The sequence below is a fragment of the Oncorhynchus masou genome, unplaced genomic scaffold (genome assembly GCF_036934945.1).
Source record: "Oncorhynchus masou masou isolate Uvic2021 unplaced genomic scaffold, UVic_Omas_1.1 unplaced_scaffold_2197, whole genome shotgun sequence".
NCBI classification, from domain to species: domain Eukaryota; kingdom Metazoa; phylum Chordata; class Actinopteri; order Salmoniformes; family Salmonidae; genus Oncorhynchus; species Oncorhynchus masou.
This window is the reverse complement of record NW_027008673.1, coordinates 44,782-58,349: the sequence shown is the minus strand read 5'-3', so window position 1 is coordinate 58,349 and position 13,568 is coordinate 44,782. Positions and strand designations below refer to the sequence as shown.

Here is a 13,568-nt window from a genome sequence, read left to right as displayed (position 1 = left end):
ACCAGCTGGTAACATGGGCCCCTCGGTAAGTAGACTGGACACCAGCTGGTAACATGGGCCCCTCGGTAAGTAGACTGGACACCAGCTGGTAACATGGGGCCCTCGGTAAGTAGACTGGACACCAGCTGGTAACATGGGGCCCTCGGTAAGTAGACTGGACACCAGCTGGTAACATGGGCCCCTCGGTAAGTAGACTGGACACCAGCTGGTAACATGGACCCTCGGTAAGTAGACTGGACACCAGCTGGTAACATGGGGCCCTCGGTAAGTAGACTGGACACCAGCTGGTAACATGGGGCCCTCGGTAAGTAGACTGGACACCAGCTGGTAACATGGGCCCCTCGGTAAGTAGACTGGACACCAGCTGGTAACATGGGCCCCTCGGTAAGTAGACTGGACACCAGCTGGTAACATGGGCCCCTCGGTAAGTAGACTGGACACCAGCTGGTAACATGGACCCTCAGTAAGTAGACTGGACACCAGCTGGTAACATGGGGCCCTCAGTAAATAGACTGGACACCAGCTGGTAACATGGGCCCCTCAGTAAGTGGACTGGACACCAGCTGGTAACATGGGCCCCTCAGTAAGTGGACTGGACACCAGCTGGTAACATGGGCCCCTCGGTAAGTAGACTGGACACCAGCTGGTAACATGGGCCCCTCAGTAAGTGGACTGGACACCAGCTGGTAACATGGGCCCCTCAGTAAGTGGACTGGACACCAGCTGGTAACATGGGCCCCTCAGTAAGTGGACTGGACACCAGCTGGTAACATGGGCCCTCAGTAAGTGGACTGGACACCAGCTGGTAACATGGGCCCCTCAGTAAGTGGACTGGACACCAGCTGGTAACATGGGCCCCTCAGTAAGTGGACTGGACACCAGCTGGTAACATGGGCCCTCAGTAAGTGGACTGGACACCAGCTGGTAACATGGGCCCCTCAGTAAGTGGACTGGACACCAGCTGGTAACATGGGGCCCTCGGTAAGTAGACTGGACACCAGCTGGTAACATGGGCCCCTCGGTAAGTAGACTGGACACCAGCTGGTAACATGGGCCCCTCAGTAAGTAGACTGGACACCAGCTGGTAACATGGGCCCCTCGGTAAGTGGACTGGACACCAGCTGGTAACATGGGCCCCTCAGTAAGTAGACTGGACACCAGGTCTGTCTGTCCCAGGAGTCCCTAGACATGCTGCTAGTTCTGTCTTTTTTTTTAAATTCACCTTTCTTTAACCAGGTCGGCCAGTTGAGAACAAGTTCTCATTTACAACTGTGACCTGGCCAAGATAAAGCAAAGCAGTGCGACACAGAGTTACACATGGAATAAACAAACGTACAGTCAATAACACAATAGAGAAAGTGATGCAAATGAGGTAAGATTAGGGAGGTAAGGCAATGAATAGGCCGTAGTGGCAAAATAATTACAATGTAGCCATTAAACACTGGAGTGGTCTGCCAGCAGACAGACTGGTTACTTTATTTAGTTTTTACAAGGGACAGGGCACATTAATAAACAGGCCCGTCAACGTGCCAGTTTTAACCAGCGAGCCTCTCGTCAACGTGCCAGTTTTAACCAGCGAGCCTCTCGTCAACGTGCCAGTTTTAACCAGCGAGCCTCTCGTCAACGTGCCAGTTTTAACCAGCGAGCCTCTCGTCAACGTGCCAGTTTTATCCAGCGAGCCTCTCGTCAACGTGCCAGTTTTATCCAGCGAGCCTCTCGTCAACGTGCCAGTTTTATCCAGCGAGCCTCTCGTCAACGTGCCAGTTTTATCCAGCGAGCCTCTCGTCAACGTGCCAGTTTTATCCAGCGAGCCTCTCGACAACGTGCCAGTTTTAACCAGCGAGCCTCTCGACAACGTGCCAGTTTTATCCAGCGAGCCTCTCGTCAGCGTGCCAGTTTTATCCAGCGAGCCTCTCGACAGCGGTAGACGGGGGGCGTTAGATGTTGTCTCTCTGCAGCACCGGGCTTGATGAGCGACGGAGAACGGAGACCAAGACTTCTTCCTCTGTGGTCACAGTCAGACTGTCAAAAACAGTGGCATTTCTGAGGTGTGTAAAGTTGCTGAAACGGCGAAGGCCGTCGCACTGACAACACCAGAGAGACACAACTGGGTCGAGAGGAAACCACAGTGCCAAATGAGGACAGGGGGATGGGTATACACAGTGTAGAATACTCAGCTGAGTCACTCAGGGGGGCTGATAGGAGGAGAGCCGGGTCACCCAGAGCTGATAGGAGGAGAGCCGGGTCACCCAGAGCTGATAGGAGGAGAGCCGGGTCACCCAGAGCTGATAGGAGGAGAGCCGGGTCACTCGCTGTATATAGACTTTTTGTTTTCTACTGTATGTTTTGTTTACTCCATGTGTAACTCTGTGTTTGTTGTATGTGTCGAACTGCTTTGCTTTATCCTGGCCAGGTCGCAGTTGTAAATGAGAACTTGTTCTCAACTGGCCTACCTGGTTAAATAAAGGGGAAATAAATATAAATAAAACTCTACTGGTCATTAGTGGGAAGCAAACTGGTGACCAGAAGCTGTAAGCAGCAAATCTAATGTACAACTTTTAAAAAGGGATAATGTGAGAATCTGGCTAGTTAGCATTGGCTCTCAAAACCACCCCTTACTTCTTACTGCACACAGAGACATACAAACGCTACCCGCTAGTTCATCAGTTCACCGACCGTGTCCCGCCAGAGCCCCCCGGCCGTGTCCCGCCAGAGCCCCCCGGCCGTGTCCCGCCAGAGCCCCCCGGCCGTGTCCCGCCAGAGCCCCCCGGCCGTGTCCCGCCAGAGCCCCGGGGACTGGGTCAAACCGTCTCAGGATTGTAGCCTAATCCTACAGGCCTGGGGTCGGTGAACGTGTTGTAGTCAAATTTTTCAAAGCAGGATTTGTGGTGGTTACAGTGCTCTGGAGATAACAGTACATCAATCAGTCCTATTGTTTGGCAGGCTATAGGCTAAAGGCTAAGGGCTAAAGGCTATGGGCTAAAGGCTATGGGCTAAAGGCTATGGGCTAAAGGCTAAGGGCTAAAGGCTAAGGGCTAAAGGCTATGGGCTAAAGGCTATGGGCTAAAGGCTATGGGCTAAGGTCTAAAGGCTATGGGCTAAAGGCTAAGGGATATGGGCTATAGGCTATGGGCTAAAGGCTATGGGCTAAAGGCTAAGGGCTATGGGCTAAAGTCTAAAGGCTATGGGCTAAAGGCTAAGGGCTATGGGCTATAGGCTAACCAAACCACATTACAGAGGAGACGACTTGGCATAGTCTTGGGTTTCCCTGAAGTTGACTTGGGGACACGACACTATAATTCTCCCATTGGAATGCCAGTCTCCCATACCGAAACATCTAGGTTGGATGCACCCTCACCTTGCTGCGAGCTACACTACTGCTTATAAAACTATAAGGACTCTAAGAGGGCTCCAGCTATGCATCAGGGTTTCTAACTTGCTCAGCGGCTCGATGTCAACATCAAGCTTCTTGGTTACAGCAGAGATATTCAACCTCCCCTTTCTGGATCAAGTTCCCCTGTTGCCTAAATTGTTTTGTGCGTCAAAAACAATGAGCCGTGTCTGAGAGACTAGTGGAACACAGTAATGGTTTAGGGTTGAGGAGGCCCTGAGCCGTGTCAGAGACTAGTGGAACACAGTAATGGTTGAGGGTTGAGGAGGCCCTGAGACTAGTGGAACACAGTAATGGTTTAGGAGGCCCTGAGCCGTGTCAGAGACTAGTGGAACACAGTAATGGTTTAGGGTTGAGGAGACCCTGAGACTAGTGGAACACAGTAATGGTTTAGGGTTGAGGAGGCCCTGAGACTAGTGGAACACAGTAATGGTTTAGGGTTGAGGAGACCCTGAGAAGAGTGGAACACAGTAATGGTTTAGGGTTGAGGAGACCCTGAGAAGAGTGGAACACAGTAATGGTTTAGGGTTGAGGAGACCCTGAGACTAGTGGAACACAGTAATGGTTTAGGGTTGAGGAGGCCCTGAGAAGAGTGGAACACAGTAATGGTTTAGGGTTGAGGAGACCCTGAGAAGAGTGGAACACAGTAATGGTTTAGGGTTGAGGAGACCCTGAGAAGAGTGGAACACAGTAATGGTTTAGGGTTGAGGAGGCCCTGAGCCGTGTCAGAGACTAGTGGAACACAGTAATGGTTTAGGGTTGAGGAGGCCCTGAGACTAGTGGAACACAGTAATGGTTTAGGGTTGAGGAGGCCCTGAGCCATGTCAGAGACTAGTGGAACACAGTAATGGTTTAGGGTTGAGGAGGCCCTGAGCCGTGTCAGAGACTAGTGGAACACAGTAATGGTTTAGGAGACCCTGAGACTAGTGGAACACAGTAATGGTTTAGGAGGCCCTGAGACTAGTGGAACACAGTAATGGTTTAGGGTTGAGGAGACCCTGAGCCGTGTCAGAGACTAGTGGAACACAGTAATGGTTTAGGGTTGAGGAGACCCTGAGACTAGTGGAACACAGTAATGGTTGAGGGTTGAGGAGGCCCTGAGACTAGTGGAACACAGTAATGGTTTAGGGTTGAGGAGGCCCTGAGAAGAGTGGAACATAGTAATGGTTTAGGGTTGAGGAGGCCCTGAGCCGTGTCAGAGACTAGTGGAACACAGTAATGGTTTAGGGTTGAGGAGGCCCTGAGACTAGTGGAACACAGTAATGGTTTAGGGTTGAGGAGGCCCTGAGACTAGTGGAACACAGTAATGGTTTAGGGTTGAGGAGGCCCTGAGACTAGTGGAACACAGTAATGGTTTAGGGTTGAGGAGGCCCTGAGACTAGTGGAACACAGTAATGGTTGAGGAGGCCCTGAGCCGTGTCAGAGACTAGTGGAACACAGTAATGGTTTCATAAGCATGCAGCTGCCCCAGCCACTTACCATAAAACACAAAGACCCACCCAGCAAGCCTATGCATGTTAGCCAAGGCAGAGAGGCCTGCTTTTTAGTGGGTTTACTTCATATAAAGAAGGCCTACAGCCTGCAACAGCAGCACTGTACGTGGGTTAGGAAACAGCACCAGCACCGAGGGTTAGGAAACAACACCGTGGGTTGGGAAACAGCACCGGGTGGGTTGGGAAACAGCACCGGCAGGCTTGGGAAACAGCACCGGCACCGGGTGGCTTGGGAAACAGCGGCACCGGGTGGGTTAGGAAACAACAGCACCGGGTAGGTTGGGAAACAACAGCACCGGGTGGGTTGGGAAACAACAGCACCGGGTGGGTTGACAAACAACAGCACCGGGTGGGTTGACGTCTATACAGGCCTCCATGGTTCAGAAACAAGAGAATGGCGGAGGTCTTTAAAACAACATGTCTTTCCATCAGCCCTGTCAATGTCTACATGAATATTCATGCCCATTAAAGTAACAACCTACACTGCAGGTACGGCAGGCCTATTGAACGGCATATTGATAACATGGGAAGGCTGCATCCTATTCCCCTGTACCGTCCACTACGTAGAGCCCTATGGGCCCATAAGTAGTGCACTATAAAAGGGAACAGGGCACCATTTAGGACACAGTCCTTAAGCCTAACATTCTAGAAAAGTGACTTGTCAGCATTAGGACAAATTTCTCATCCATGGGAAGATGAGGTACAGTGAGCAATCTAGAGACACTCCCAAACAACCTTTAAGAAGACAAGTCTGTCACTGACCTATTTAAATAGCAGTACATGGACAATAACCCACAAGAGTCATCTCAACGTTCAGTTCCTGCTGTCTCAGCTAAAAACGGAGCCCTGTGACTGTAACAACTAAACCACAACTGACAACATATTCTACCATCCAGCCGTGATAAAGATCAAGAGGTGTAAGACCACATGTTAATTAACGTACGACTCAAACGCCTGACTGTTTACCATGAACGACGCCCCCCTCTCTCTCTGGCTCCACTTCCTTAATGAATATGACAAGGCTTAACTAGCTCAATTACAGCCCAAGCAACCCACATATATTATCTAGGCCTGACTGTTTACCATGAACGACACCCCTCTCTCTCTGGCTCCACTTCCTCAATGAATATGACAAGGCTTAACTAGCTCAATTACAGCCCAAGCAACCCACATAAATTATCTAGGTCTGGTTGTTTCCAAAGTCCCTCTGATAAAAGGATAGGAGTTTGGCAGGCAGGTTGGTGTTGCAGAAGCTCACCGAATGTTACAATGAGGCTACAGAGCACGCACACATTTTAACCTTGAGGGGGAAAGAGGCCAAACTGCTATATACTGTAGTAACACAATATGAAGAGCCCTGCTTTTAAAATCTAGTTGGCATAGCAATCACTGACTACCTCATTGGATCCTTCATCTGACAACTTTGATGTTAATGAGCAAAAAAATACAGTATTGAGATACAAGCTAAATATCATGGTCCTTTCACATCATTGTTATAGAGAAAGTTGAATAGCAAGCCAACATCCTGTCGTTGACCACATTACGGCTCCACGTTATATTGGATAGCATGTCAACCCGACCTACCTGAGAGGAACATGGTCCATTATGAACATTCTCGTATGGTAAAATAAGTTCTGAATAAGTTGAAATGTTAACATCAATAAAAATGCTGCTTGATACTTTATGGCCCAAAGATATCTGTTCCTGTCACACAGGATCTGCTTGTCAAACTCATGGGATGAAAATGATCCTAACAATGCGCCCGATTAATTACAACAACCATTCAAAAGTTGTTAAAAAAACAACTCCTCTCGTATTTCCTACAGTTCATTCTGGGTTGATTTTGATTTAAGGGGACTTCAACGCAGTACAGTACAGTAGCCAACTCCCTGACAAATCTCTCCTGGATAAACTCGCGTCAACGCAATGACATGGTTTTGAAAACAGAAAGGCATCTCGCAGAGCAGGACTTTCCGACATAACACCACCAGCTAGCAGACTGCTATAGTAGAGGCTCGTTGGTAGTAGTAGATGCCCTAGTTGTCATGGCAGCCCATAAAAACGAGCTACTACTGAGCCCAAGCCATGTTCCTCGAAGGTAAACACATTTTAGTTAGACATGTTGTTTTTTTACAGAAAAGTGTTATTCGCAGTACAATAAAGAGCATTCAACCTCCATTTCTTTGACAGTTGTGGGAAAAATGTTGCTACGTTTCATCACATTAATTGCTAATTAAAATGTTACAATTTTAATCAAACAACCACCTCATGAACATCTTCACTAGTATGCCGGTTGTTTTTCTATGCTTACAAACTAGGCTGCACAACCGGCTAGACAGAGTAGAGCAAAGTAGAAAACGTTGTAGCTAACTTTCTTACATAATCACAGTTTCCTTCCTATCAGACATAGTTACATAGCAAGCTTAATGACTGAATGAAATAACTTGTTAAATCATACAAAAACACTATTGCTTTGACATAAGCCCACATCGGGGTATGCATGTTTACTAGTAGCTAGCTTTTTATGCAGTCATAGTTAGCTGGTTTGGTAGTTAGCTGCACAGCCTGCTAGATGGCTTGGTAGTTAGCAGCACAGTCAGCTAGATGGCTTGGTAGTTAGCAGCACAGTCAGCTAGATGGCTTGGTAGTTAGCAGCACAGCCAGCTAGATGGCTTGGTAGTTAGCAGCACAGTCAGCTAGATGGCTTGGTAGTTAGCAGCACAGCCAGCTAGATGGCTTGGTAGTTAGCAGCACAGCCAGCTAGATGGCTTGGTAGTTAGCAGCACAGCCAGCTAGATGGCTTGGTAGTTAGCAGCACAGCCAGCTAGATGGCTTGGTAGTTAGCAGCACAGCCAGCTAGATGGCTTGGTAGTTAGCAGCACAGCCAGCTAGATGGCTTGGTAGTTAGCAGCACAGCCAGCTAGATGGCTTGGTAGTTAGCAGCACAGCCAGCTAGATGGCTTGGTAGTTAGCAGCACAGTCAGCTAGATGGCTTGGTAGTTAGCAGCACAGCCAGCTAGATGGCTTGGTAGTTAGCAGCACAGCCAGCTAGATGGCTTGGTAGTTAGCAGCACAGTCAGCTAGATGGCTTGGTAGTTAGCAGCACAGCCAGCTAGATGGCTTGGTAGTTAGCAGCACAGTCAGCTAGATGGCTTGGTAGTTAGCAGCACAGCCAGCTAGATGGCTTGGTAGTTAGCAGCACAGCCAGCTAGATGGCTTGGTAGTTAGCAGCACAGTCAGCTAGATGGCTTGGTAGTTAGCAGCACAGTCAGCTAGATGGCTTGGTAGTTAGCAGCACAGCCAGCTAGATGGCTTGGTAGTTAGCAGCACAGCCAGCTAGATGGCTTGGTAGTTAGCAGCACAGTCAGCTAGATGGCTTGGTAGTTAGCAGCACAGCCAGTTAGATGGCTTGGTAGTTAGCAGCACAGTCAGCTAGATGGCTTGGTAGTTAGCAGCACAGTCAGCTAGATGGCTTGGTAGTTAGCAGCACAGCCAGCTAGATGGCTTGGTAGTTAGCAGCACAGTCTGCTAGATGGCTTGGTAGTTAGCAGCACAGCCAGCTAGATGGCTTGGTAGCTAGATGGCTTGGTAGTTAGCTGCACAGCCAGCTAGATGGCTTGGTAGTTAGCAGCACAGCCAGCTAGCTGGCTTGGTAGTTATATGGCTTGGTAGTTAGCAGCACAGCCAGCTAGATGGCTTGGTAGTTAGATGGCTTGGTAGTTAGCTGCACAGCCAGCTAGATGGCTTGGTAGTTAGATGGCTTGGTAGTTAGCTGCACAGCCTGCTAGATGGCTTGGTAGTTAGCAGCACAGCCAGCTAGCTGGCTTGGTAGTTATATGGCTTGGTAGTTAGCTGCACAGCTACCTAGCTTGCTAACCTAGAATCTCCTAGCTAAAATGTATAGCCATAGTAGCTAAACAGTGTTATAACTCACGAGAATCAAGCTGCACATCTCGATGGGTCCCAATGTCTGTCTGACTCCCACACCAACTTACAGTTTGAAATGCTGAATAATATTCCAAGAAACATAGCTTCCGCAACAACAAACAACAACAAGACAAAGCATTGAGTTCAAACTTCCAGTGCTACATGGACACACACCCAGGGGACTGGACTCTCACAACTACCAGACATTGAGCCAGTGTCTGAATTTACACGCTGTGACAACTTGCACTTTGGAGCGAACCATTTATTAGTCGTAGGGGTGGTCGGGTTTACTCGTGAAATATCAGGATATCAAGGTTGTCGCGCATTTAGATATACATTATGTGGTTATGACTGTTTTGATACGGACAATCAAGAGTATGTAAAGATAGTGAGAGATACTGTATCAGACTTGACCGATCACATAGCGACCGCATCACCTAAACGATGGTCTCATCCGCACCGCAGTAATCGCACATAAAAAATACGTCAGATTTAAAGGTTTGTAATAGTTGTTGACTGACCGTAATCAACTTTGTGAAAAAGTAGGTCATATGTACAAGGATTACACAATGCACGTGTATGTGTAAACCACGATAAAGGATTGGTTAATAACCATAGTTATATTGCCAAAACTACTGAAATGTGTTGGATATTTTATTTGAGTGACTTTCTGAGCAAATAGTCTCACAGTGGAAGTGTTTTCAAATGACCTAAAAGCATTATGGGTTGGGATGATGTCACTAGAATATCACCAGATATTTGCATAATGTAATGCAGTATGTCAATAGAACACTTGTTTTTAGTCCAGGAAAAGTTGCAAATGTGGTCCAATTTATTTGAGGGTTAACTGCATTTCACCACTAGTCATGTTTCATTATTCTTTGATTAGAGGAGTACCGGAACGCCAATTCTAAATGAAAAAAATACTTCCTAACAGCTTCTACCCCCAAGCCATCAGACTCTTGAGGACTATTTGGTATTCCTGTCTGGTGGTAATGGGGTTACCATGGTAACACGTCAGTGTTCACACCTTCCTGTGTGGTGGTAATGGGGTTATCATGGTAACATATCAAAGTGTTTATACCTTCCTGTGCGGTGGTAATGGGGTTACCATGGTAACATATGAGAGTGTTCATACCTTCCTGGGTGGCAGTAATGGGGTTATCGTGGTAACACATCAGTGTTCATACCTTCCTGTGTGGCAGTAATGGGGTTACCGTGGTAACACATCAGAGTGTTCATACCTTCCTGTGTGGCAGTAATGGGGTTACCGTGGTAACACATCAGAGTGTTCATACCTTCCTGTGTGGTGGTAATGGGGTTACCGTGGTAACACATCAGAGTGTTCATACCTTCCTGTGTGGTGGTAATGGGGTTACCGTGGTAACACATCAGAGTGTTCATACCTTCCTGTGTGGTGGTACTGGGGTTACCGTGGTAACACATCAGAGTGTTCATACCTTCCTGTGTGGCAGTAATGGGGTTATTGTGGTAACATGTCAGCGTGGGCATAACTTCCTGTCTGGTGTCCCATGTACAACAGGATTTCTCTGATCCTGGTCCAGAACACACAGGGTTCCTCCCTCCCCATATTGACTGATCCTGGTCCAGAATACACAGGGTTTCTCCCTCCCCATATTGACTGATCCTGGTCCAGAATACACAGGGTTCCTCCCTCCCCATATTGATAGATCCTGGTCCAGAATACACAGGGTTTCTCCCTCCCCCTTATAGACTGATCCTGGTCCAGAATACACAGGGTTCCTCCCTCCCCCTATAGACTGATCCTGGTCCAGAATACACAGGGTTCCTCCCTCCCCCTATAGACTGATCCTGGTCCAGAATACACAGGGTTCCTCCCTCCCCCTATAGACTGATCCTGGTCCAGAACACACAGGGTTCCTCCCTCCCCCTATAGACTGATCCTGGTCCAGAATACACAGGGTTTCTCCCTCCCTCCCCATATTGATAGATCCTGGTCCAGAACACACAGGGTTCCTCCCTCCCTCCCCATATTGACTGATCCTGGTCCAGAACACACAGGGTTCCTCCCTCCCCATATTGACTGATCCTGGTTCAGAATACACAGGGTTTCTCCCTCCCCATATTGACTGATCCTGGACAGAATATACAGGGTTCCTCCCTCCCCCTATAGACTGATCCTGGTCCAGAATACACAGGGTTTCTCCCTCCCCATATTGACTGATACCTGATCCTGGTCCAGAATACACAGGGTTTCTCCCTCCCCCTATAGACTGATCCTGGTCCAAAATACACAGGGTTTCTCCCTCCCCATATTGATAGATCCTGGTCCAGAATACACAGGGTTCCTCCCTCCCCATATTGACTGATCCTGGTCCAGAATACACAGGGTTCCTCCCTCCCCATATTGACTGATCCTGGTCCAGAATACACAGGGTTTCTCCCTCCCCCTATAGACTGATCCTGGTCCAGAATACACAGGGTTTCTCCCTCCCCATATTGACTGATCCTGGTCCAGAATACACAGGGTTTCTCCCTCCCCATATAGACTGATCCTGGTCCAGAATACACAGGGCTCCTCCCTCCCCATATTCAGAGACATCAGTATCAAGCCTGTCTGTCAGAGTGCCAGGTCTCTCTCCATTCAGAGACGTCAGTATCAAGCCTGTCTGTCAGAGTGCCAGGTCTCTCTCCAGAGACATCAGTATCAAGCCTGTCTGTCAGAGTGCCAGGTCTCTCTCCATTCAGAGACGTCAGTATCAAGCCTGTCTGTCAGAGTGCCAGGTCTCTGTCCATTCAGAGACTTCAGTATCAAGCCTGTCTGTCAGAGTGCCAGGTCTCTCTCCATTCAGAGACATCAGTATCAAGCCTGTCTGTCAGAGTGCCAGGTCTCTCTCCATTCAGAGACTTCAGTATCTGTCTGTCAGAGTGCCAGGTCTCTCTCCATTCAGAGACGTCAGTATCAAGCCTGTCTGGTCTCTCTCCATTCAGAGACATCAGTATCAAGCCTGTCTGTCAGAGTGCCAGGTCTCTCTCCATTCAGAGACATCAGTATCAAGCCTGTCTGTCAGAGTGCCAGGTCTCTCTCCATTCAGAGACATCAGTATCAAGCCTGTCTGTCAGAGTGCCAGGTCTCTCTCCATTCAGAGACGTCAGTATCAAGCCTGTCTGGTCTCTGTCCATTCAGAGACATCAGTATCAAGCCTGTCTGTCAGAGTGCCAGGTCTCTCTCCATTCAGAGGCATCAGTATCAAGCCTGTCTGGTCTCTCTCCATTCAGAGACATCAGTATCAAGCCTGTCTGTCAGAGTGCCAGGTCTCTCTCCATTCAGAGACGTCAGTATCAAGCCTGTCTGTCAGAGTGCCAGGTCTCTCTCCATTCAGAGACATCAGGCCTGTCTGCCAGAGTGCCAGGTCTCTGTCCATTCAGAGACGTCATTATCAAGCCTGTCTGGTCTCTCTCCATTCAGAGACGTCAGTATCAAGCCTGTCTGTCAGAGTGCCAGGTCTCTGTCCATTCAGAGACATCAGTATCTGTCTGTCAGAGTGCCAGGTCTCTGTCCATTCAGAGACATCAGTATCAAGCCTGTCTGTCAGAGTGCCAGGTCTCTGTCCATTCAGAGACTTCAGTATCAAGCCTGTCTGTCAGAGTGCCAGGTCTCTCTCCATTCAGAGACATCAGTATCAAGCCTGTCTGTCAGAGTGCCAGGTCTCTCTCCATTCAGAGACGTCAGTATCAAGCCTGTCTGTCAGAGTGCCAGGTCTCTCTCCATTCAGAGACTTCAGTATCAAGCCTGTCTGTCAGAGTGCCAGGTCTCTGTCCATTCAGAGACATCAGTATCAAGCCTGTCTGTCAGAGTGCCAGGTCTCTGTCCATTCAGAGACGTCAGTATCAAGCCTGTCTGTCAGAGTGCCAGGTCTCTCTCCATTCAGAGACATCAGTATCTGTCTGTCAGAGTGCCAGGTCTCTCTCCATTCAGAGACATCAGTATCTGTCTGTCAGAGTGCCAGGTCTCTGTCCATTCAGAGACATCAGTATCTGTCTGTCAGAGTGCCAGGTCTCTGTCCATTCAGAGACATCAGTATCAAGCCTGTCTGTCAGAGTGCCAGGTCTCTCTCCATTCAGAGACGTCAGTATCAAGCCTGTCTGGTCTCTCTCCATTCAGAGACATCAGTATCAAGCCTGTCTGTCAGAGTGCCAGGTCTCTCTCCATTCAGAGACATCAGTATCAAGCCTGTCTGTCAGAGTGCCAGGTCTCTCTCCATTCAGAGACATCAGTATCAAGCCTGTCTGTCAGAGTGCCAGGTCTCTCTCCATTCAGAGACGTCAGTATCAAGCCTGTCTGGTCTCTGTCCATTCAGAGACATCAGTATCAAGCCTGTCTGTCAGAGTGCCAGGTCTCTCTCCATTCAGAGGCATCAGTATCAAGCCTGTCTGGTCTCTCTCCATTCAGAGACATCAGTATCAAGCCTGTCTGTCAGAGTGCCAGGTCTCTCTCCATTCAGAGACGTCAGTATCAAGCCTGTCTGTCAGAGTGCCAGGTCTCTCTCCATTCAGAGACATCAGGCCTGTCTGCCAGAGTGCCAGGTCTCTGTCCATTCAGAGACGTCATTATCAAGCCTGTCTGGTCTCTCTCCATTCAGAGACGTCAGTATCAAGCCTGTCTGTCAGAGTGCCAGGTCTCTGTCCATTCAGAGACATCAGTATCTGTCTGTCAGAGTGCCAGGTCTCTGTCCATTCAGAGACATCAGTATCAAGCCTGTCTGTCAGAGTGC

At 48.7% G+C, this 13,568-nt stretch overlaps 1 protein-coding gene across 3 annotated transcripts in view; it reads right to left on the bottom strand.

Moving 5' to 3' along the window:
• LOC135533076 (protein FAM53B-like) overlaps positions 1 to 9,026 on the bottom strand; it is a 30,273-nt gene extending 21,247 nt beyond the window's left edge. For 2 of the 3 annotated variants that reach the window (XM_064960468.1, XM_064960469.1), the window contains exon 1: positions 8,819 to 9,026. Coding sequence is in view for 1 of the 3 variants with exons in the window: in XM_064960469.1 (XP_064816541.1) it covers positions 8,819 to 8,836 (18 nt within the window). In the remaining 2 variants the exon portion in view is untranslated. The remainder of the gene's footprint in view (positions 1 to 8,818) is intronic. The other variant, XM_064960471.1, reaches the window with a different exon arrangement.
• Between the last annotated feature and the right edge of the window lie 4,542 nt (positions 9,027 to 13,568).